This window comes from Drosophila montana, unplaced genomic scaffold, assembly GCF_035044405.1.
Source record: "Drosophila montana isolate Dmon_TW-CO22-7 unplaced genomic scaffold, ASM3504440v1 contig_3526_1, whole genome shotgun sequence".
In the NCBI taxonomy this organism is placed as follows: domain Eukaryota; kingdom Metazoa; phylum Arthropoda; class Insecta; order Diptera; family Drosophilidae; genus Drosophila; species Drosophila montana.
Genome location: NW_026998405.1, coordinates 418,767 through 441,999, shown reverse-complemented (window position 1 = coordinate 441,999; position 23,233 = coordinate 418,767). Strand labels below are relative to the sequence as shown.

Genomic DNA, 23,233 nt, shown 5'->3' with positions numbered 1-23,233 from the left:
TGAAAAGCTTAAGCTGCGCTTATCTACAGCAACAAGCGCAGAAAGCATCCGCTTAAAATCTAAGCGTGCTCTCCGTGAGCGCTACAGCACGAGCCATTGACGGACGTCACGAGCCAAAGACGACGCGACGGCGCGACATTGACGTGCTGCCGCCATCAAGAGCACCTACGCCGGCAGCGACTGCGACGACAGCGACACCTACCGGCAAATGAGTCATTGGCCGAAACGGATCAGAGCAAGAACAAATAAAAATATACTTAGGCAAATTCAATTGCTCTCAAATAAACGGTAAATTGTACGCACATTGAGCTTTGTTCGTGGTTGATGATTACACAAGCAGCTATTTAAAAGCTCGCACATTTGTCACCCACTTTGATAGCCGCACATAATTTGATGGGCGCGTTAATTAATAATAAAAAACTTGACCAAGGCAGCGACAACTGTGCCCTGTAAGCGACTATTTTGGAGGCAAGTGATTCAATGTGAAATGTCAATGAATTGATAAAAAATCAAGTGAGCATCAGACCAGAGTCGACTTGCAAATGCCCTTTACCTAGCTCTGAAATGTAAAAACTATCGCAATTCTATGTTATCTTAGTGAGAGATAGAGATAGAGAGTAACAAGGAGCGAAAGAGAAGAAAAAAAAAGACTCTTTGCTAGTCGTGAGAATCGCATAGAAGAGCGATGCGCATTAAAATAGCAAAGTGCAAATGCAGCAAAGCAACTGCAAGACCTCATCATACCCTGTCAAACTTAATGGCAAATCGCTTATCAGGCGACGGAAATTATGCACAGATAAAATAACAAACTTGAAACGGAACTGTAAAATGCAAATGCCGCTAAAGCAATCTTATCTAAACCAAAAATGAAAACAACAAAAATCGACTTCATTGTGGGAAATTTTTCATCGTAGCTCGTTAAATGTTTAAACAGAAATTGCTGTGGCAAGCGGCACGTTTCGAGCAAATGTTTATAAGTATATACATATTTATATACGTATATGTGCATAAACTGGCTATGGGCAATTAATTTTATGGCTTTGCTCAATCAATACCGCAACAAAAACCAAATAACAAATTACAAATAACAAATGAATATGCCAAATATAGCAAAAAGTATTCAAAGTAATCGCACAAACATCATTAATTGATTTCTCTACAGCAGCCGCTGCGACGCCAATCAGAAATACAATAATCTAATCAGAACGATTTCAAATCGAATCGTTTCACCTTTGGCAGGCAATGGAAAACGTGCTATTGTTGTTGGGCTTATCAGGTTCGTCTGGGGTCTAGAATTTTCACATGTAGGTTTTAAATTTTTGGCTTAAGTAATTGTTTAAAAATAGACGCGCGTGCATAGATAATGTTGGTTTCTATTTATCAAGGGGTTCGCTGAAAGCGAAGCAATCAATTATAAACCAATTGACAGCATTGCGTATGCGTAATGTGCTTTTATTTGGGATCCTTGTGATCTTATCTGGGGTTAAGCCCAGTTTTTGTTGTCTTGTTGAAGCACCTGCTACCTACCTGCTGCGAGGTGGACTGATGTGAGGTTTCCTTAAGACTACTGCAAGAACTCGAACTTGTATTGATCTGTCGTCCGCCCAAACTGGCGACTGTTGTGCTGGCCCCTGTTAGGGGGCCCCCTCCGTTGGCTATGACGCCGCCGCCGCCGACGCCGTTCAGTGTGGGCGTGTTGCAGCTGGACAGGGGCGTGGTCGATGCTGGGCCACTCTTCTTGTTGAAACTTTCAATGAGCGTGGTCGCCGGACTCAATATGCCGCTCTGTGAACTATCCGAGAAGTCTGTCATCTGCGAGCGAGAAGAGGGAAGAAATTGCTCAGTTAGACAATTTAAATGTTAATCTAAGGTATTTACAAGGAGATTGCATCTACAGCTCCCTAAGCACTGCCAAGTTTTGCCTTTTATGGGCAACAGAAATATCTAATCTCGCGTCTGAGAGTCTGGGGGACGGGCGCTATTTCATTCAGAATTCTTTGGTTGGGCAAATATTTAATGAAATGTATTTTATGTGCATAGAAATGAGTTGGAAGCATAAAAAAAACACCGCATGAGCCATAAACAGATAACGTGATTTGCATTTTGGCAGCGCAACAAAACACTTCAAAATGCTTAAATCAAACAATAACAATTAAAATCGCGCCAACAAAGAGCAAATAACATGATTTGTGTATTTCTTTATATTTGCAGCGCAAAAAATGCCATCATTTTCTTGCCGTGTACTTCGCAGTGCCTGTCAAACTGTGGCATTCATGGCGCCGTTAATGCAATGTGCTTTAGATAAAATAGAGCCCATAACTAAAACAGCCCCCGTTGAGCAACAAAAGAAACGTGTTGGTTTTCAACAACAACAAAAATACAAAAGTTTTTATGTTCACGAATTGATTAATGTTTGTTTAGTTATGATAATTCAATTTCTGTATTTAAATAACCTTTGCTTCGGGCATCTAGTATCTAGAGAATGCTACATAAATAATACACTGGCAGTTGGTCGATTTGTTGCTGTTGTTGTTTTTTTTTATGTACATAATTAATATTGTTTTGATTTAAGGCAGCACTTCGATTAAAATTCCATTTACGCGTGGGCGTACGTCCCACTTGAGCTCGTTTCTCTGGCAGTTTTTGTTGTGTGTTTTGTGTTTTGTGTGTGGGCGCACGCGAACAGTTTTGCAATTCGCGTTCTTAAATCAATATTTGCAATTTCACAAGTAGTCGATATGTAATTTATTGCGATTTTATTTTAGTTTTTTTTTCAATAGCTGTTTAACAATAAAAACACGCCTTAAAACACGCTAAGAAGGCGCGTTAACTGTCTGCAGAGTTGCCAAACTGCCAAAGCTTTCGCTGTGCTTTTGCCAGTGTGTATGCTTCGAATATAACGTACATTGCCGCGACGGTCGTTTACGGCACTGGTCGATTGCTTGGCGCAGAGCGGCCCAACAGCTGTTTTTGGTATGTTGCTTTTGGTATTTTTTCTTTCATATATTTTTTGTTTTATTTGCTGGACTTCGCGCACTGGCCACACTGCTGCTGGAGCCATTCACAAGTTCTTTGATAAAAAATGTATTAATTATTGCAAAGTAGCTAGAAAAAGTGCACAAAAGTGGCTTAAACTATAACCAAAGCAGTTGTGAACGCTCTACCACAACGAAATGGAACGCGCAAGCCTTACGAAATGTGGCTGGCTTTGTTTCTGGCTCTGTATGGCGTCAGCAACATACGCGTCAGCCAACGTCATGACGGCAGCTGGAGTGGGAGGAGTGGGGGGAGCTGGCACAACAACGACAACAACGCAAAACGCGCTGCTGGCGACCGCTGGAAAACAGGAGCTGACGGCAAACAGCAAACAGTTGCCGGTCTGCTCACGCATGTTGCGCCACGTCTTTGAGAACGCGACGCCGCGCGACGAGCAGCAGGCTGGCGTCTTTGAGGAGTATAAACCGCAGGTGGGCCAGGTGCTCGACGAGGAGACGTATCTGTGGAGCTGTCTGGAGGCGTGCTGTGAGAAATCCCAGTCGCAGAATCGCAGCCAAACCAATTCCTGCAACGTGGTGTTAGTTTTCAAGCGCAAGTGCTATCACATTCACTGCGTCAGCAATGAGGCCTGTCTGCCCAAGTCGCTGGCGCGGGAGCGTGAAAATGACAAGGTCCAAATGGTGCTGGTCAATCCAGTGGATGGGGACCAACTGGAGACTTGGACACAGCTGCTGAAGGCCACCAAACAGAACGCGGCAATGCTGCCGTACGACTCGGAGCTCAACTTTTGGAAGCAGCCACATCGCTTGCCGTATCAGGTGAGCCGCGCCAGAGCTTGCCTTTAAGCAGCCTTTACTTTACTATTTACTTTTGCAGGATAGCAACGCCTACGATGAAGACGAGTTTCCCATGGCGGAGAAGCGCATGAAGCAACTGCTGCTGCAGCCACCAGACGAGAACGATGAGGATCTTAGCTACTATGGCGGCGCTGAGCTGCCCAGCAATGCAAAATTCATGACCTGCGATCTGGACACACCCTGCCCACCGCAGGAGGAGTGTGTGCCGCTGCAGGCGAATGCGGTGACGGGTCTATGCAGCTGCAAGCATGGATTTGTACGCAACAAGCAGCACAAATGCATTATACCCGCCGTGCCATACAGCGCCTATTTGCCCAATGAGGCGTCTGCCTTGGTCACCCAAGAAGCAGCAGGCAGCGAGATTGTGCCAGAGGTAGTCGCTCCGCCGCCCGTGAAACAAGAGGTTAACAAGGTGACCGTGTCGGTCATGTCCAAGGAGGTGCAGCTGCCCGAGCAGGAGGTGACGCTGGCCGCGTTCACGGTTCCTGATGAGGAGACGAGCGGCGCCAAATACAAATATCTATGGACACTAATATCACAGCCCAAGGGACCCATGAACGGCACCATTTCGGATCAGAGCAAGTCCAAGGTGAAGCTGTCGAATCTCTCCGCGGGTCTTTACACCTTCAAGGTGACTGTGACCGGTGACAATGGCACCTTTGGCGAGGCAGCCGCCAATGTGACCGTGCTGCCCGAGAGGCGGATCAATCAGGCACCGCAGGTAATCATCTCGCCGTCTGAGCAAATCATTCGCCAGCCCACCTCCAATGCGGTGCTCGATGGTAGCACCAGCACCGATGATGACAAGATCGTCAACTGGCACTGGGAGGTCATCCTAGGACCCCTTGGCTATCAGCCGCAGCTGCCGGAGGTGAATACGCTACAGTTGGATCTCACCGCGCCGGGCAACTATACCTTCAAGCTGACCGTAACGGACTCGAACAATGTAACCAACTCGACCACAGCCACCATAGTTGTGCTGAAGGAGACGGACTATGCGCCGGTGGCCAATGCTGGAGATGCCGTCATTTTGTATCTGCCCAACAACAATGTCACACTGAACGGAACCGCCAGCTCCGACGATCACGAAATCGTTGAATGGGAGTGGACAAAAGATGCCAGCGACGAGGCGAAGGCGGTTGACATGCAGAACACAAGAACACCATATGTACAGCTGTCCAACTTGGAGGAGGGCATGTACACGTTCGTCCTGAAGGTCACCGATGGCAGCAAACAGTCGAGCACCGCCAAGGTTCATGTATTTGTGAAGCCACCCACCAATTCACCGCCCACGGCCAAAGCTGGCGCCAATGTGGTAAGTCGAGAAATAGCTAAATCTTTTATATATATTGATGACATGCTTTCAATTCGCACAGACAACCAGCCTGCCCATCAACTGGGCAACTTTAAATGGCTCCGAATCGAAAGATGACATTGGCATCAAAAGCTATCAGTGGAAACAGCTCAGCGGACCCAACAAAGCGCTCATACTCAAGTCGAACAGCTCTGTAAGTGGTTAAACAAGCAATACGAAACCAAATCTAATCTCTCACATATCTGCCACTTGTATAGATTGCCAATGCCACCAGCCTAACGCTCGGCCTATACGAGTTCGAGCTAAGCGTTGCGGATGAGAACAACAACACGGCCACCGACAGTACCTGGGTGAAGATTGTGCAAGGTAGGTGCTTTGCCAAAAACAAAATGAATCCATGGTAAACTTATGCCACATTTATTCCGCAGAACGCAATGCGGCGCCTATTGCTAATGCTGGCGGAGATCGCACCATTGCCTTGCCCGTCACAGCTATATATCTGAATGGTTCGCAGTCCTCGGACGATTTGGCTGTGGTAAAATATGTGTGGACGCGTGAGGATACCAGTCAGGCGGCTGGTGTCATCGTAGGCGATACGGACAAGCAGCCAATTATGATTGTAAGTCCAGGCCAGACACCAGCTAGGAAGGATTGTCATAAAAATTCTCTGTTCTTACAGCTCAGCAATGTGGTGCAGGGTCGATACGTCTTCAAGCTAACTGTGAGCGATGATCAGGGTCTGACCGGCACGGATTCAGTCAGCATTAATGTTCATGCGGATCCCATGCTTATGAATCTGGTGCAAATAACGATGCCGATGGGCTTGTCGGTGATTACCAAAAGCGAACTGGACTCCACAGTGCAGAAGCTGCAGCTGCTGCTGGGCGATGATAATAAGATTCAAATCAGGGAACTCAAGCAGGATCTACACACTGAGGCGGCAGTGCTGGAGTTCTTTGTAATGATCAACAATGCCAAGGGTGGACAATCAAAGCCAATGGATGGACTGCATGTGGAGCGCATGCTGCGAGCCAAACTGCAAAAGGACGACTCCATTCTAGGCGCACTTTACGTGGACATACGCACCACCGTGTGCCAGAATAATTGCTCTGGACATGGCAGATGCGAACCCTCGACGAGAGCTTGCATTTGCGAGGCCTTCTGGATGCCCTCGGTAGGCGTCTTCTTCAGCAACGATGAGGCCAACTGCGGTAGCTATAGAAACATTTCCACTCTTGGACTCTATATTAAGCCGATGTTTGCCTTACAGACTGGTCCATTTTATATGTGTTTGTGGGCGTGATTTCCAGCTGTCTGCTGCTCTCGGGCATCTTCTGGGGCATAGCCTGCGCCTGCCGCCAGACCAAGAAGCCGCGCATGCGTCAAAAGGTGCAAAAATATGCGCTGATCGGCACGCAGGACGAAGAGGCTGCCAATTGTAAGTTTGCTGACGAAACAGTTCGAACATAACTAAATAACCTCTATATTACACAGATTCGCGCAACACTTCGCTCACCGAATCGGAAACGGATTCGGATGTGCTCTTCGAGACGCGCTCCAAGAGCAATGGCATTGGCAAGCGCAAAGCCAATCACAGCAGCTCACACGGCAGCGGATCGGGTGGGCGTGAGGGCAACAAATATGCGGTTACCAAGCTGGGCCGCAAGATCAAAGCATAGACGAGGGAATTACTTGTACTATATCTGTGTGCGTGTGTCTGTTAGTTCATATAGAGTGTGCGTGATATATACCTATACACACATATATATATATATATATACGAATATATATTTGTATTTCTATATAACCCTATATACAAACATATATGAATGTTTTGTACTTGAAGCGCACGCAAAGTGCCTGCTGATTTATGTGTTTATATTTTATGTACTATATTTTATACTTTTTAAATATGTATATGTGTTTTATATACTTGTAACTATGTGTATGTGAGTCTGCGCGTGTCTGTTCCTTTTGCTTATGTATGTGATATGTGCACAAACCTCTTGGTTGTTTACCTCCTATTATTATTATGATTTAGTATTATTTACGCTGCTGCTGTGCAATTAACAATTGTTTACATATGTATTTTTCTATAATTATTTTTATGATTTGTATATTTTTAGCTTGTGTGTATATAGCGATAGGATTTCACAATCAATGTAATAAAATACATATAACTGCTTTAAACTGAAAATTTATGGTGCAATCAGCGGGAGAAGTTTCGGAGAAAAGTTAATAAATTATAGTTACTAACAATCAGTGTTGCCCAACCGATGTCGCACAGTTTGACAGCCATGCGTGGGCGCACAGCTTGGCGGACTTCTCAACGGTTTTTTTTAAGCATTTTAATGCAAATATTGACGCCGTTTTTTATTTGCCTGGACAAATTGGTCGAAGTGCTTGTTTATATGCCGCTTAGCTTGGAGCTCAGTTCCCGGTAAGCAATCCAAATGGAAGGCATCACAAATCTTTAAGGTCCACCTGTGATTCATTTGGGCAGCTCGTTTTTTTTTTGGTCTTTTATTTTGAAGTGCTTGCGCTTTTTATTGATTTTAGCCGGATTTGTGCTACTGACGGCGGGCGGTCGCAAAGTCAGTTGCCCGTTCTTTTCCTTTTTTTTTTTCCTTGTGGCATGCCACGCGCGCCCCATATTTAACACACACTCGCACACACACAATGCTGGGCGCGGCACTTTGGTTTGACTGTGACACGCGATTCGCTCATAGCCATTGCCGCGGCGCCTGCTGGACGCAGCTGCCACCAGCCACGTTTGGGGCAGCAGCAGCAGCACCTGAACCTAATTAAGCGACCTTCGTCTGTTTGTTTGGCGCACTTTGCATGCCAAACCTAATGAAAAGTTTCTTGAACTTTGGCCCTCACACACGTGACATATTTTTTGAGCTGTTCTTTCATTTGCTTTTTTCTGGGTATTTTTATGCGCGTTTAATTGTTTGTTTTTGACTGCCCCGCCCCCCGGTTACACGCCCCCCCCCCCCCCCATGCAGCATTATGGGTGAATAAATTCCTTTCGCATTTCCAAGAAATCTCGCTGAAGAGCAAGAGAAAAATTAAGTGAATTTTGAATAGCATTAAAAATGTTAATTTTGTTTGCACTTCATTTGTTGTTGTTTAATTTCGACATTCTCTTGACTTATTCACATGCTCAGCTCCGTTGACAGTTTACGGCTTTTCGGAGTTATTAATTTTGAGAGAAAAAACAGACACACACATGATAATGCCACAATGCTCCCAGGGCCGACTGGCTACCGGAATTATCAGCATTATTATTAAGTTTTTCTCTTTCTTTTTGTTATTTATTTTTTGTTTTTGTTTGTCATTTGACAAATCAGCTAAAAAATCTGACTAAATTCAACTGTCGCTTTGAGTTAAAAGCATTTGCATAAATTAAATTTAAGTGAGATCTTTATTGTTAATTTATAAATACACACAAATTAATCAAATATGCATTAGCTTTCAAAGCCAAAACGACAAATAGGCCTTAGTTGTAGAAGAAACTTTATCAGACTTTTCTTAAAGACTTTTCTTTATATATACCTGCTATTTTCCTGCTATTTACCATTTCACTTTCCCACACCTTCAAAAACCTGACAAATTTCCACTTTCTAACCAGATTTGTTTAAAATTCCAGAGGCGATTACCCAAAATTTCGGTATTCCAAAAGTATTTCAAGGTTTTGGTTTCAATTTGCGCTTAGAATTTCATTAAAAAATTATAAAACTTATCAATTAACATAAAAAAAAAACCGTGTGCGCAGAGCGCAGAACCGAAAAATAACACAAAACCAGTAAGTGTGCTCTGGTCGAGAGTGCTCGACGAGGGGATACCCTGTACTTAAGAGCCTCAAGATCAGATGCACTTTAAACTATTCTTTTAACCTATTCAATGGGTCGAGGAATAGCATTTTTTCTAAGCTCTCGTAGGTTCTGAGATCGAAGCATTAATATATATGGACAGACGGACGGACGGATGGACAGACGTATGGATAACTAGACGGACGGAAGGACAGACAGACGGACATGGCTAGATCGACTTAGCTATTGATGCTAATCAAGAATATATATACTTTACGGCTTATGGCAGATGCTTCCTTATGCCTGTTACATACATTTGCACAAAACCATCATACCCTTTTGATCCATTTCCAATGGGCATAAAAAAAAAAATTGAAGCACAGAACTGGCTTTGTTAACGGATAAAGTTTTTATGTGGTTTTTATGCGATTTAAATGAATTCTTTAAACATGCGGGCTAGCTGAGGGGAAGCTGGCCGCATTGTTGCATGGCACAATATATAAAATATGAATAGATATATATATATATTTATACATCTGTACAAACATACATGCACATACGTACACATATATGTACGTACATTTAACAAACATACATACATACATACATACATAAATACATACATAAATACATACATACATACATACATACATACATACATACATACATACATACATACATACATACATACATACATACATACATACATACATACATACATACATACATACATACATACATACATACATACATACATACATACATACATACATACATACATACATACATACATACATACATACATACATACATACATACATACATACATACATACATACATACATACATACATACATACATACATACATACATACATACATACATACATACATACATACATACATACATACATACATACATATAAGTGTACTCACATAAAAAAAACAACAAAAAAACCAAAAAAAAAATACTACACTACTAGCTTAGCATGAAAAACTGCAGAGCCTACTTGAATTCTTGAGAATCGAGGAGGAGAGCACTTGGTAAAAATTCGTTTTATTTAAATTTGCAGCACAAATAAGCTTGGTCTGCGTATTAGAAAACAGACATGCATGCATATATATATACATACATACATGCATGCATACACTAACACACACACAAACACACACATACACACACACACACATACACGCACACACATACATATACATACATATATATAATACTTATTTGCCCTCGCACAAAATACCTGTATCTCTATATATAAGACTGTTTGTCCTGGCTGACTGATTGATTGACTGATTGACTGACTGATTGACTGATTGATGATCAACGCACAGCCCATATCGTAAGAGCTAGAAAGCTGAAATTTTTACTGTAGGTCACCTTATGTGATGAAGGTTCGGGAAATTCCATCCACATGTGTGGAAAAAGCGCGAATGAAACTTTTTTGTTTACCGTCCGATCGGTTTCAAACTCATTTTCAAAGATCTTTTTACCCGTTAATATATACATATATTGATGTTTGTATATATGTATTTGTATATAAAATGGCACACAAGACAACGCTTGAGTGATTTTTAATGTATTCGTGACAATTATTTTTGTGCTTGCAGATAGCAGCGGGCCATAAAATGTTTTAATGTTTTATTTGCGTTTTATTATTGTTTAATTAGGCGCCCCGCGGTGTGGCGCCCCGCCCCTCAATAACAAAACGTTGTCAGTGTGTTTTTGTTGTGCCCGAGTGCGATTCGCGTAAGCCAAGTTTTTTGTTCTAGACGCTATTTCAGATGCAAATGAAAAAAAAAAAACAACAGCAAAACGCGTTGCCAACGCTCTAAAAAACGTGGGTCGAACAAGTGCGAAAAAAAGTTTAAAAAAATAAATAACAAGAAAGTACGAGTATCTTCGACACGCCGAAGCTTTAATACCCTTGTGGACATGAACAAATATCTTGGATAACTTACTTCAGACCGATCGTTCCTATGATAACTATATGATACAGTTGTCCGATCGGCCGGATTCTTACATATAAACTGCCTTTAACAGAAATACGGACCTAAGCTAAGTATCAACACGAAAGCTTTGAAACTGAGAGACTAGTTCGCATAGAAAAAGACAGACGAACAGACAGAATGACGGACAGAGAGGCGGACTTGGCTATATCAACTCGGCTGTTGATGCTGATCAAGAATATACATACTTTATGGGGTCGACGATGGGTGCCACAACACATTGAATGACCAAATTATAATACCCTCGACAAAGGGTATAAAAATGCTGCACTTGGTTAAGGTTCGAGCTGTGTGGGCAGCAGGTGACACTGGCTCCTAAAAGTGGGCGTATGTGAAGAACAAGAAAAAAAAATTGTGTAAACTTGCGAAATAGCAAAATGTAAATTATTTTTTGTGCTTCTGAAAGTGACGCGGTTTGAGAACCATTTATAGAAAAGTCAAGTCAAGTTGTGAATGTGGATCTCGTATATGACAGTGAACGATCGCTAATGAGATCTTGCTGAAATATATAAAAGTCTGCAAAGTACAATAATCATTTTTTAGGCCAAAGAGAAATATTTCTTACATTTTCTATGGATAGTTCTGACTGCAATAAGAATTGCCTACAAATTGGAATACAGATTTTAGGCCCAGGCAAAGGATCTTAAGGTGACCATTTGGGAAGATCTGGTGCTCCCCAAAAAGACTCCCAAGAAGAAAGCAAAGGAGACTTTGGGGAATTCAGCGTCTACTTGGAAAGACGCTACATTGAAAAATATTTGAATTACATTTAATATTCAAATTTTTTTTTCATTTTGTTTTCCTCTTTTGTTGGAAATTTTGCAGATTAAAACGGTTTGGTTCTTGAGGTGAGGTCAGATGAGCCAAAGCGCCTATTGTATTTTTAAAATCAATTCGATTCAGAAATGTTTCTTATAACCAAATGATAAAACGGGTATGATGGTTTTGTGCTAATGTATGTTACAGGCAGAAGGAAGCATCTGCGATAAATATTCTTGATCAGCATCGATAGCCGAGTCGATCTAGTCATGTCCGTCAGTATGTCCTGCCGTCCGTCTATCTATCCGTAAGTCTGTCCATCAGTCCGTATGTATCAACGCGTCGATCTCAGAATCTATAAGGGCTAGAAACTTCAAATATTTAACGTCCGCATAGTGCGCAGTACGATAATCGATAACCGATAACTTGCAATTTTCAAGCAATCGATATAAATCGAAAAAGAAATCCGCTTTTTTTTGAGCAAATCTCTTGGGTTTTGAGAGCAAAAGTCACTAAATTTAGCATGCAACTTTTAGAATAGTATATACAGATAACGTATCTTTTATTTTATAGTTACCCCCCCCCCCCCCCTCACCCATGCGTGAGCTGCATTTGGTGTTGGTAGAAGGTTCAGGGTATGCCCCAGTCGGTCACTCTTAATTCTTTGCTTTTTGTTTAACCAATTCATTGCTAAGACTATACAGAAAAATACGAATGCAGCTCTGATATAAAAATTAGCCATATAAACATACCTAACTAGATATGAGACTTAAACTATGCTAATCATATTATTTATGCTTAAATTTTTTATAAATCTCTTCGAGTAGGGCTATAAAAAGCAGCTATGGGATTAATTATTCACGATAGGTGTAAGCTATTGTTGAAATATATAATTAATGCAAAATGTTATTAATAGGTTCGAGCAAGCGCTGATCGATTCCTGCTAAACTTTAAACAATAAATGAATAATAGAAGGTGGAAAGAATTGTTTCATTCATTGCATACACTTATCTCGCCGCGCTCAGCCCTCAACTTTGAGTGGTTAAATTTAGAAAATAGCTTTTGAGCGCACCTTCAGAGTTCAGGCCGCGATAAATATGACATCCGACTCGCGAGCATTTCCGCTCCAGCAAAAGGGCCAACAGCGCGAAGTGCACAATTTAACTGGCGTTCGGCAATTTGCCATTCAGATTGACAGTGAGTGCATTATGTGAGATAATCGCAGACGGGAGCCGATATTGCTCATACGGCCCGTGGGCGCTGCACAGTTGTGGCAAATCGAATGCGCACAGGGGTTCAAGGTCAGCGCAATTGTCAAGTGAAACAAGCCAAGTGCAACAAACAGCTGCAATCTGTGCCGCTATCTTTGCCAATTAGTTGCCACAACTGCCACAAGAAAGAATTGTGTCTCATTAGCTGCAGATTAATTTTGAATGCATTCGCAATTTGACGTTGCATTTAGCAAGTCGCGTGGGTGTTGCCAAAAAACTAAGCAACCGAAAAGAAACTAAATGAAATAATGAAAACAAAAAATATGCGCACAAGAGTTAACGTGTACTTAACTGTACTCTGCGCCCAAAGGGGGTTGCTCTGCTCGTGCAACCCTTGGCCAAATGACGCAGTTAGCCCTTGACACGAGTCGCAGCGGGTCAGCTTGCAGTTACCAATAAATATATATACACATACATACATATATGATACTGTGTGCGTGTGCGGCTTTTAACTAGTTGTGTTTTGATAAGAGCTGCCAGAGATAAGCCATAAATAAACAACAAGTCCCAAGCATTCACCTCAAACACCAAACAGTTGCCATGCGTGTGGGCTTACTTTGAACAAGAACAAGAAAACATTAAATAAAATGTATATAAAAAAAATAAAGGAAGAGAAAAACATAAAACCGGTTCATCAATCGACTGAGACGTCAGCGTGTTTGGCAGCGCGCCAGAGCGTCAGTCGCTGGGTTCGGGGTCGGGGTTGGGGGTAGAAAAGGTAAAAGTGCCAAATAGTATATAAATTTAATGGCTCTCTATGTGTGTGTGTGTGAGTGTGTGTCAGTGCAATCAAAGCATAATCGAAGCAATCGAGCATGAAGCACACACAGATATGGCAAAAACTATCTGCGAGATACATTTTTGTTTTGCCATTGCCATTTCCTATACACACCCACACACAGTCGCACACACACACACACACACGCACGCTAATCAGAGGGACAACAGAGTGCGATCTAATAACAACAAGAAGAAACGGGAACCGCACAACGCCAAACGATTTACTATAAACAAAAACAGACAACATTTTATGCCTTTTCTTGTGTATTGCTTTTTGTGTTTATGAAAGTTTCACGTTTTTTATATTTACCTTTGCCTATATTTACTGTCTGTCTATTTATATTGAACTCTTGCTTACTTTGTGCACATATTAAGAAAAAATCATTTTTATTTTCACTAAAAACACTTTCATCAAAAGATCGCAACGTTAAAAGCCGCACGGAAATCGCGTGCGTTTTGTATTGCGCGCGAGTTTTTCTTAGATTTTGTAGCTTTTGAACGCGCGGAAGCAACGAACACAACTGAAACGAAAATTGAATGAAAAGCACCAAAAGCGCACAGGGCCAGGGCACGGGCACGGCCACAGAGAGCAAGGGAGAGCGTGATATGGTGAGAGAGCGCGAGCGAGCGGGTCAAACTTGTTTGTGTTTGGGCTTTGGCAGCGTGCCGCAAACGACAACAATAAAAGCAACAACAACAACAACAACAACGACAAACAGCCAGCGTTTTAGCGCTTTTTGCTGTGCGGCGCTTTAGAGCACTGGCTGGCGTTGCCAGCGTGCGTGCACAGAGAGCTTTCTGAACTTGTTGCTCTTGTTATTGTTGTGCTCTCGCTTCCGCTCCCGCTGCAGCACGCACTCAGCCGCTCGCACTGCTTAATATCTGCATTATGAAATGCGTGTCGGGGGCGCCTTTAATTGCCGCTCGTCTCAGTGCTGCATAATGTTCGCACTTGGTACAAGTTTTTTTTGTTGAATTTTTTTGTCGGTATTCGTTTTGCAGCCGTTGCAGTTTGAATGACGCTTATAATTAAAATGAGCTGTCGTTTAGTGGAACGAGTCTGTGTAATGGGTGGATAGGCCGGTTTGGCATACAGTTTCTGTTCGAATTTATCTTAATTGATTTCATTCATAAATTATAGTCAAATGGCAGGTTTTGATAGTTTCAACATACCGGGTGATCTTTTTTTATCGCGGACCACTTGAAATATCTAGTTTATATCATTTTTGTTGGGTTTCCAATTGGAAACATTTGAATGCCTTTTAGGAAACGTTTTTGTCTTTTTTAGTTATTCAAGTCAATTTCCCAATTTGAGAGTTTTAAAGCAGATGTTAAATATAGCATCAAGGCTAAGAACAATTCCTCAAATAGCTGCGTTTGTATCTCCCCCACTCTCCAGAGACGCACAACGCACCCAACGGACTCAAAAATTCCCTCGCACAGACTGCGACGCTGGCGTCGCATTGACGTCAACGGCGGCGCCGACTGGCAGCGAGGCAGTGAGGCAGGCCGCGGCACGTTCTGGAAATCAAATTATGTATGTACTATGTGGATTTATATAGACAATGGCGACGGATTGGAGAACCGCACGGCCCACAAATAAAACAGTCGGAACACTTTAGCCAAATAGTCAAAAGAAAATTGCGATCGCTGAACAAAAAAAAAACAAAAACGAGGCAAAATTCGTATATGGCCAAGTGCGTGCCTCCATCCACAGAGTGGGGAGCGCTTGGGCCAGGTCGAGAGTGCAAATTATCAGATGGAGCTGTTCAAGAGCTCCATTTGGACCGCTTGGGGGAAACTGCTTAAGAGTATAGTTAGGAGGCGGCTGCAGTTGACGCATTTATCTCGCAGTCTCCATAGCGATTGGGGCGGTAAAACAAAAAACCTCATGAAATTGATTATAAACAAAATAACATTCACAATTTATGTGCCGGCTATTTTAATGGCTTTTATTCTGAATTCGCATTCAATATAAATCCGACCACGTTGTCTACGCTATGCAAATGAGAGCCGGGAGCCGAGAGCTGAAACTACGAGTAGATTGTGGTTTCGATTCGCGAGCCAAAAAAAGATTTGCCCAATTTGAGTAGATTTATTCTATGGCTATTTAAAATGCGCTTCAGTTCTCTTTAAATAATTAAGATATCATTAAAATGCAGTGCACGCCATATAAAAACACTTATTATGGAGGCTGCAATTACTGCAGCTGCATTTTACACTTGCTGGCAAATTTGCAAGGTAGATGATAAATTTCTACTAAAAGGGTAAACAACATACTCAATTTACAGGCATAACACTGGTTCGTGAAGAGGCTGAAACGATTGCAGCTGAATTTTTCACCTGATTGCAAATTTACAAGGTAGATAATAAAGCTCTAGCAAAATGGTATATAACCTAAAAACTTGACGGAGTAATGCAACTGGCTGCATAGATGATAAACATTGATCAGGAGGGTATTCGATTTTGACAGAGTCATGGAACTGGTTCGTGCTCTTTTATGTAAAAATTTATACAGCTACATTTTACAACTGCTTGCAAATTTACAAGGTAAATGGTAAAACTCGAGTAAAATGGTATTAAAAATTGACAGTTTCATTGAACTGGCTCGTGTTCTTTTATGTGTATGTTGAAATAATTGTAGCTACATTTTCCAAGTGCTTGCAAATTTACAATGTAGGGGATAAACCTCGTGCCAAATGGTATTTTAGATTAAAAACTTGTTCAAGTTCTGAGTTATGGAACCGGAAAGACGCCGCTTGGTGTGCACCGATGATACGTAGGGACTGTTGTTGCTGTTGCACATTCGCTACGCAACAACAATGTGATGTGCATTACGTGTTGTCGTCTGCAACGTTGAACATGCGCCGCCTGCTCATTGTTGGTGTCTGGCCAAGGGTCAAAACGACGCAACCGTCTCACGCACGCACACAATTAGACCTCATAATAGACATAAAGACTACGTATATATGTATGTATATAAATACATGAATGAGTTTTTATGTCTGCCTTTCTCTGGCACTAGACTGGGCCGAGCTGGACTGAGCCATTAGGCGACATCGTCGACGTCGTCTGCTTTGGTCATTTACAGCGGCGCCTCGGGGTTAATGAACGCCGCAATGCCCTGGGGCTCGTTTTATCACTCGCTGTGGATGGGTTTCTCTTATTGATATGGCGCTGCTGAGCAACTTTACCTGATAATGTTGCCGTGGAAATATCAAACGGGAACGCATCGCGGCCGTGTGGCTGCCGCTTGTTGCTGCATTTTTGGGCTGTGTCTGCGTCAGCATCGGACTTCGCGTTGTGGTCACAACCATTGTGAATGCTTCTTTTTTTTTGTTTTTATTTGTTTATATTATTTTGTAGTTTAACAACACTTGTTACAACCGGAACACTGGAACTGGAACACACAGTTAGGTTATATTTTCTTATCGAAAGCTTTTCCGTCACTTTGTTGCTTTTTTGCAGGGTTCGTTGGCATTTTGCGAACGAATGCTAAGATTTATGCATTTTCTATGCAAAAGAAACAGAAAAAAAGATACGAACAAAACATATTTAATTTGCATTAATTACAAGCTCAACAATTAGCATTCCGGAACGCGTGTTTTCCACAGAAATCGATAATAATACGCTCCGAACTTTTGGCAGGCACAACAAATGCCTCCCATTGTATATGTCTGTGTGTGTATTCCAAACTTATTGTTATAAACAATTATGGCGCATCTGGTTTTTTTCTGTAGCAAAACAAGCCAAGGGGGCAAAAATAAAGAAAAGTAAAGCCAAAAGAAAGATCGGTCGGTCAGAAGAACAGAATGGCAACCGTTAAGCGAATATATGTGAGCATATATATATAAATGAGAATGGGATAAAATGAAAGACAAGAATCGGACAATGGGAAAGGCTTACAAAAGAGCTGCCCGAGAACTGCTTGGCCAATGTATCTGCCAGATACATGGCCCAAAAAGTGGCCGATTATGACATTTGCAACAAGCAACAACGCCTTGACACTTAACTCAATCCCAGCCCGTGGACGTGGGCACAAGTTCAGCTCAGCCCACATGTGGCCACGCCCCCTGGCCAGACCCACGCGCCGTTTGTGCCGCCAACTTCCGTTTGCATTGTCAAGTTGCAAGCTAATAAAAAAAACAGAAACTGGCTAATGAATTTCCGCTTGGCCAAATGCAAGGCGTTAACCGTTTTTTAAGCAGTACCCCCCTCTCTCTCTCTCTCCCCCACAAACAGACTGCCTGCCTTTGTGTGTCTTTGGGTTAGTCAATAAACGCGTTTAACGACTTCGGTTTGGGCGTCTTTCGATTGATTTGTCGTTCTGGCCGCACAGCCTACGCAATTTGGCTTTAATTTTCCGATCTTGACTTGTTTTTGTAACTGGTTTATCAGTTTTAGGAACCAGCTAATTTCAATTATGTAAAATTATCCCATATTAGCATAGTTTTTGGGCTCACGACACAAATGTTACAACAAACACGCGAGTTCAAAGAAATTTCCTGGGAAATTTATGTGTTTTATTTTAAAATCAAATTTTTATTTTATTTTCGTTTTATTTATGTTCGCAATATCATTGAAATATTTGCTTGGTTTTACGCACTTTTCACTTGATGTTTTATTTATGTATTCGATATGTGCGCTTGAGCGCATTCTCTACATTTCACAATATTATTTAATGCTTTTATCACTCGCAGCCAATTTTATATAGTGTATATGTATATAAATTCTTTTAATATTTGCTTGCGATTACAGCAAAACGCGTCGTCGTTGTCTTCGATTGCGCTCCGAACTCAACCGTTCAGTGTTCGACACAAGACTGAAATAGTTGAGTCTCTCACGACAGCTTCAAGCCAGCGGCGCAGACGACTTAGGCAGCTGCCAGACAGAGAGACGAAATGAGCGCAGGCCAGTGAGCGAGCGAGCGAACGAAACAGGTAGCACTGAGGAGAGCTTGCATGTGTCGCTCACTCGCTCTGGTGTGCTGCAAAATGCATATGTGTGCTCTTCGGCGCATTCTCACTGCAAGGCAATTTGATGGAGAGCTTGCATGTGTCGCTCGCTCGCTTGCGCGCTCTGGTGCGTTGTCAAATGCATATGTGTGCTCTTCGACGCATTCATTCTCACCGCAATGCAATTTGGCGTGGGGAAATATTATTATTGTGCTTTTTTTTAATGCATTTAATGCGTTTAATGTTGTTTTAGTTGTTTTAAAATTTTGATTTGATCTCTTTGGACTTTGAAATTTCGTGTTGGTTTTTTTTTTTGTTTTTTCACCATTCAGCAGCAGCCGCAATGAGACATTAATATAAACAATATTCGCATTAGTTTACCTTTCGCATTTGGCTATTTTTTTTGTTGTTTTTGTTTTTGTTTTGTTTTTTTGCTCGTTTCTATTTACGCCAAGCAAATAAACAAATGCGTTTATTTTGTTGACTGCCAAATGGACATTGGCTCAAGTGAAGCCAAATGATTGAGAACAATTGATTTAAATTAAATTGAAATGTAGTCGCACACGTGCAACGCATTTGTTCTAATTGTATTTCGTTTTTGTTTTTAATTAGTTGGGCAAAAACTGATTTTGTTTATTAAACATTTCAATACGCAGTTTTGGCAGCGGGCGTAAGAGCTGAAATCTTAAATGTTTCCAGGAAATTCGAAAGTATGCAAAGCAACAAAATACACAACAGATGCGTGTGTGTGCGTGTGTGCGTGTGTGTGTTTCTTTTGTATTTGTTAAACATTTTCAAATTCGTGTTTTGAATTTGTTTATGCGTCTAGTTGTGATTACAAGGCGGCAGCACTGCCATGAACCGCAGCTGCTGGCGCCACCCACACCGCACAACAAATGTATCTGTATCTGTCAGATACACTAGCTACACGCTAGCTGCAAAGCTGTTGAACTGCCAGAAGGTCAGTTGATAGCGTGGCTAATGCGCTGCATACGCTCGCATTTAATTGAGTTATAGGAAGCGTATTTATCATAATCAACAATAATTATGCAATTAATTATACAATTTGTTATGCAATTAGCCAGCGAGTAAAACATACCTGCAGACATGAAAAACTCACGAGACGAGTGCTCGAAATAAACGAGCCAATTTATCATAATTGCGTGCCGAATAAATCTGTCAGATACTTTCGTTGTTTTTTTTTTTTGCAGCCGAAATAAGGCCAGTAGCAGCAGCATCCGCCTTCGGGTCGAATTAGTCACAAATGTGTCAGCAGCTCTTCTTCTTGCACTTGCTAGCCAATTTTCGACAAGCGATTAGCATAAACAAATGGATCGCTTAATGCTCCAAATTAAAACCTAAAACATACCGATCCTCAGCCATGATTCATGCCCCCAATGTGTCTTCAATTACGCGCTTCAAGTTGGCAAACGTACGCTGTGTATCTTGTATCTTGTATCTGGCGCGCTCTACACGCGCCTATCTACGGGCATGAATGAATGACTTTCGCCTAACTCCAACTTGCCGCTGACTCATCGCAGCGTGTATCGAGCCACAAATCATCGCACAGGCTGCAGCCAATCGAGGCACGCAGCCGGGCCGAGGCCAACGAAAGGTTTGCACTCATGCGGCTGACTCATGGGGCTTTCCATTGTAAAGTATCTAACAGAACCAGCGCCAGTCGCATTGGCGTCGGCCTTTCCCAGCCTAGCTCGGGCCCCAGCTCAGCTCGGGCGCCCATAACTCAGCCGAGTCGTGGGAGCCCCCTTCGGCTGGCGTCGCGCCTGCGCCCCTTGCTGTCAGTCAAAGTCTTTGGATTTTGGTTTTGGTTTTGGTATTTCGGGCGCATTTCATTAAATTTTCATGCGTAATTGATTTTAATGCACTTCCCCCAGGCGTGCCACGCCTCTTGAGATTGTATATGCGCAGCGTGCTAAACATGTTTTATTTTGATTTATTCGTATCGACTTGGAAGGGGCATATTCGAATGTTGCTGCTGCTGGAAATTCCAGAAATATTTCGAGCCAACAGCGCAAAACAAATTGTAGATAAGACCTGACATGGTCAATACGATATTGATTGATAGGGCTTGAATATGTGACTGATTCAATTGGAGGTTAGTTTAAAAATGAGCTAACATAAGAATTGAAATAATCAATTACGAAATAATACTTAAGAGATAAACATTATTGGGCATATTTCTAATGTTCCAGCTAAGCTAAAGGAATTTTCAATTTAATACTTTTAAAATGTATTTCTTTGCTCAGAACTAAATTGATGCTAAAAAGAGTTGAAACGAACTGGTTCCACGACAAAAAAGAACCAGGTCCAACTACAATATAACTACAATTCAGATTGATCCACTTCCAATAGCTTTACATTTATCCAACCATATTTGGTGGATGCCAACATTGAATTAAACGAACTGGTTCCACGACAAAAGAGTACCAGAACCAACTACAATGTTCATGGGGTCGATCCAGTTCCAAAGTATAAATAACTTTGAACACAAACATTGCATTTATCCAACTATATTTGGTAGGTGCCAATTTTGGGTTTAAGATCGACTCTAGCCCGCGTTATGTTTATGAAAATATTTAATATTTACAATATTCTCAGCACAACGGGCAAGTGTAAATTAAAAATGATATTGTTTCATTCAAATTCCGACAATAAATGAGCCTTGGATTTGTTATGTCTGCTTCACGAACCGAATCGAAAGACAGACATTGGTTTAAACCGAACGACCTAAAATGTAGTTATTTTTTAAATTAATACTAGAGGTCTTTTATGCACATCTTAATTACAAAAGGTATTCCTTGTCATTGGCCAGACATTAATCTCTGTTCTAAGCCCAGCTCAATGACTAAGCTGAGCTTTAGTTGCATAAGCCGAATACAACCGATGCCCACAACTCGTAATAACAACAACTTTTAATAGGCATCCGCCTTTACAGCAAAATAGATTTCCGACTTTGTGTCATGCTAATGACATGGACCTATGGCCCCCGCCCCGACAAACTGAACGATCTTTACAAAAAATTGACCCTGAACCTGAACTACGTCACAAGTCAAGCATGCAGCAGCAGAGCAGCGTCAAGATTATTGTTTTAGCATTAAAATGCGAGACTGAGAGAGAGAGAGAGAGAGAGAGAGGGAGTGAAAGAGAGCCCGCAACCAGAAGCAGAAAATGACATAATTGTTGTTATTGTTGCGATTGTTTTGACTGCGGTTCATGTTGTTGTTGCCACGAATAATTACATTGGGCGCAACGAATCATAAATAGTGGGCAACTCGCCACGGACTCGAGTTGTGTTTGTATGTTGCTGTTTTTTTTTTTAACTCACCTTGACAGTGGACAATTGAGCATTCACCTTCATGGCTGTCTTGGGCTGTGACTCGTGTTGTGGTTGTGAACCTGGCTTAGCTGTGAGCAGTTGCTGATATTGTTGTTCAATTGTTGCTATTTCGTTATTTGTCGATTTGTTCGCTGACTTTTTATCTTTGGAGACGCAGCTCGTTAAAGATAAACGACGCGCGCTGCCAAAGCGAAAGGTGCCACCGGTGCCAGCACCAGCTGATTTTTTTCTCTGTGATTTATTGTTGTTACAAATGCTATTATCACCGGGTAGCTCAGTTTGTTGTTGCTGCTGCTGCTGCTGCTTTGGCTCGTTGTTTATATGTAATGTTGTTGTCTTTTTACACCACAAACCACTCAAGCGATTGCCCATGCTACAGGTTTTAGCGCGCCTGCGTTGCGAACGATTATGATAACGTTTCTCTAATGCCCACAACAATGCAAGTACATAAATTAAATATATATAAACTAGCCATAAAACGCGTTACATTCTCATCAATAGCAGTAGTAGTATGTGTGCAGAGTGATTAATCAGACATACATATATACACAATATTTATAGTTGTATTTATTATCGCAACACAACGGTATTTCGAACTGAACAGAAGCAACCGGCGCGCATCTCAATTCGGCAAATACTGAAAATGGAATTCTTTCGAAAACCACAAAATGCCACACAAAAACGGTTGTCAGTTTATAAGTAAAACTTTCATGTGTCTGCGTACGTCTGTGTGTTTGTGTGTGTGTACGTATCTTGAAACGCTTCTCTCTCTGTGTGTGTGTGTGTGCTTGCTTATTTGTATTTGTTTGCACGGTATGCGCGCTTTATAATGCCCAAAAAGAATAAAAAAAAAATAGAGAAAAAAAACAAAATGAAACTCGGCGTCATCAGCGCAACGCGTTGTTTGTATTTCAACAGTTTCAAGCGCTAACTTCCTTTTGCCCGAACATTTGTTCGCGTACTAATCGATTTTTTTTTTCTTCCGTACCGGTTGTTGGCTCTCGTACACCTCAAAAGCCACAGCCAAAGCCAGCAGAAAATTAATATACTCAGACCTGACTATACTCGTATCAAGAATACTATATGTACAATATATGTATATGTATAC

At 41.8% G+C, this 23,233-nt stretch overlaps 2 protein-coding genes and 1 long non-coding RNA gene across 6 annotated transcripts in view; 1 reads left to right on the top strand and 2 right to left on the bottom strand.

Annotated features, from left to right (window-relative positions):
- Sarm (sterile alpha and armadillo motif) overlaps positions 1-22,512 on the bottom strand; it is a 38,437-nt gene extending 15,925 nt beyond the window's left edge. Inside the window, exons 1-2 of one of the 4 annotated variants that reach the window (XM_064692126.1) lie at positions 22,114-22,512; positions 1,528-1,812 (exon numbers count right to left, since the gene is read on the bottom strand). In XM_064692126.1, the coding sequence (XP_064548196.1) occupies positions 1,528-1,812; positions 22,114-22,497 (669 nt within the window). In that variant the 5' untranslated portion in view covers positions 22,498-22,512. Of the gene's footprint in view, positions 1-1,527; positions 1,813-17,006; positions 17,145-22,113 lie in introns of those variants that run through there. The other 3 variants (XM_064692127.1, XM_064692125.1, XM_064692129.1) reach the window with 3 other exon arrangements.
- Positions 3,045-6,957, top strand: LOC135435153 (dyslexia-associated protein KIAA0319-like protein). Its single transcript, XM_064692049.1, has 8 exons — positions 3,045-3,815; positions 3,874-5,169; positions 5,231-5,362; positions 5,427-5,535; positions 5,598-5,788; positions 5,849-6,380; positions 6,440-6,607; positions 6,664-6,957. Exons 1-8 carry the CDS (start codon positions 3,174-3,176, stop codon positions 6,846-6,848), a joined length of 3,255 nt encoding a protein of 1,084 aa, XP_064548119.1. The 5' UTR covers positions 3,045-3,173; the 3' UTR covers positions 6,849-6,957.
- On the bottom strand, positions 17,263-18,622 carry LOC135435199 (uncharacterized). Its single transcript, XR_010437351.1, has 2 exons — positions 18,419-18,622; positions 17,263-17,325 (listed from the first exon to the last, which is right to left on the bottom strand). It is a non-coding gene; the product is annotated as an uncharacterized LOC135435199 (long non-coding RNA).
- Positions 22,513-23,233: the final 721 nt, after the last annotated feature.

Coding starts and splice junctions, on each gene's coding strand:
- LOC135435153 (XM_064692049.1), top strand. CDS start 3,174: ATGGAACGCGCAAGCCTTACGAAATGTGGCTGGCTTTGTTTCTGGCTC. Junction 5,170..5,230: donor CCAAAGCTGGCGCCAATGTG/GTAAGTCGAGAA, acceptor CAATTCGCACAG/ACAACCAGCCTGCCCATCAA. Junction 5,536..5,597: donor CTGGGTGAAGATTGTGCAAG/GTAGGTGCTTTG, acceptor TTTATTCCGCAG/AACGCAATGCGGCGCCTATT.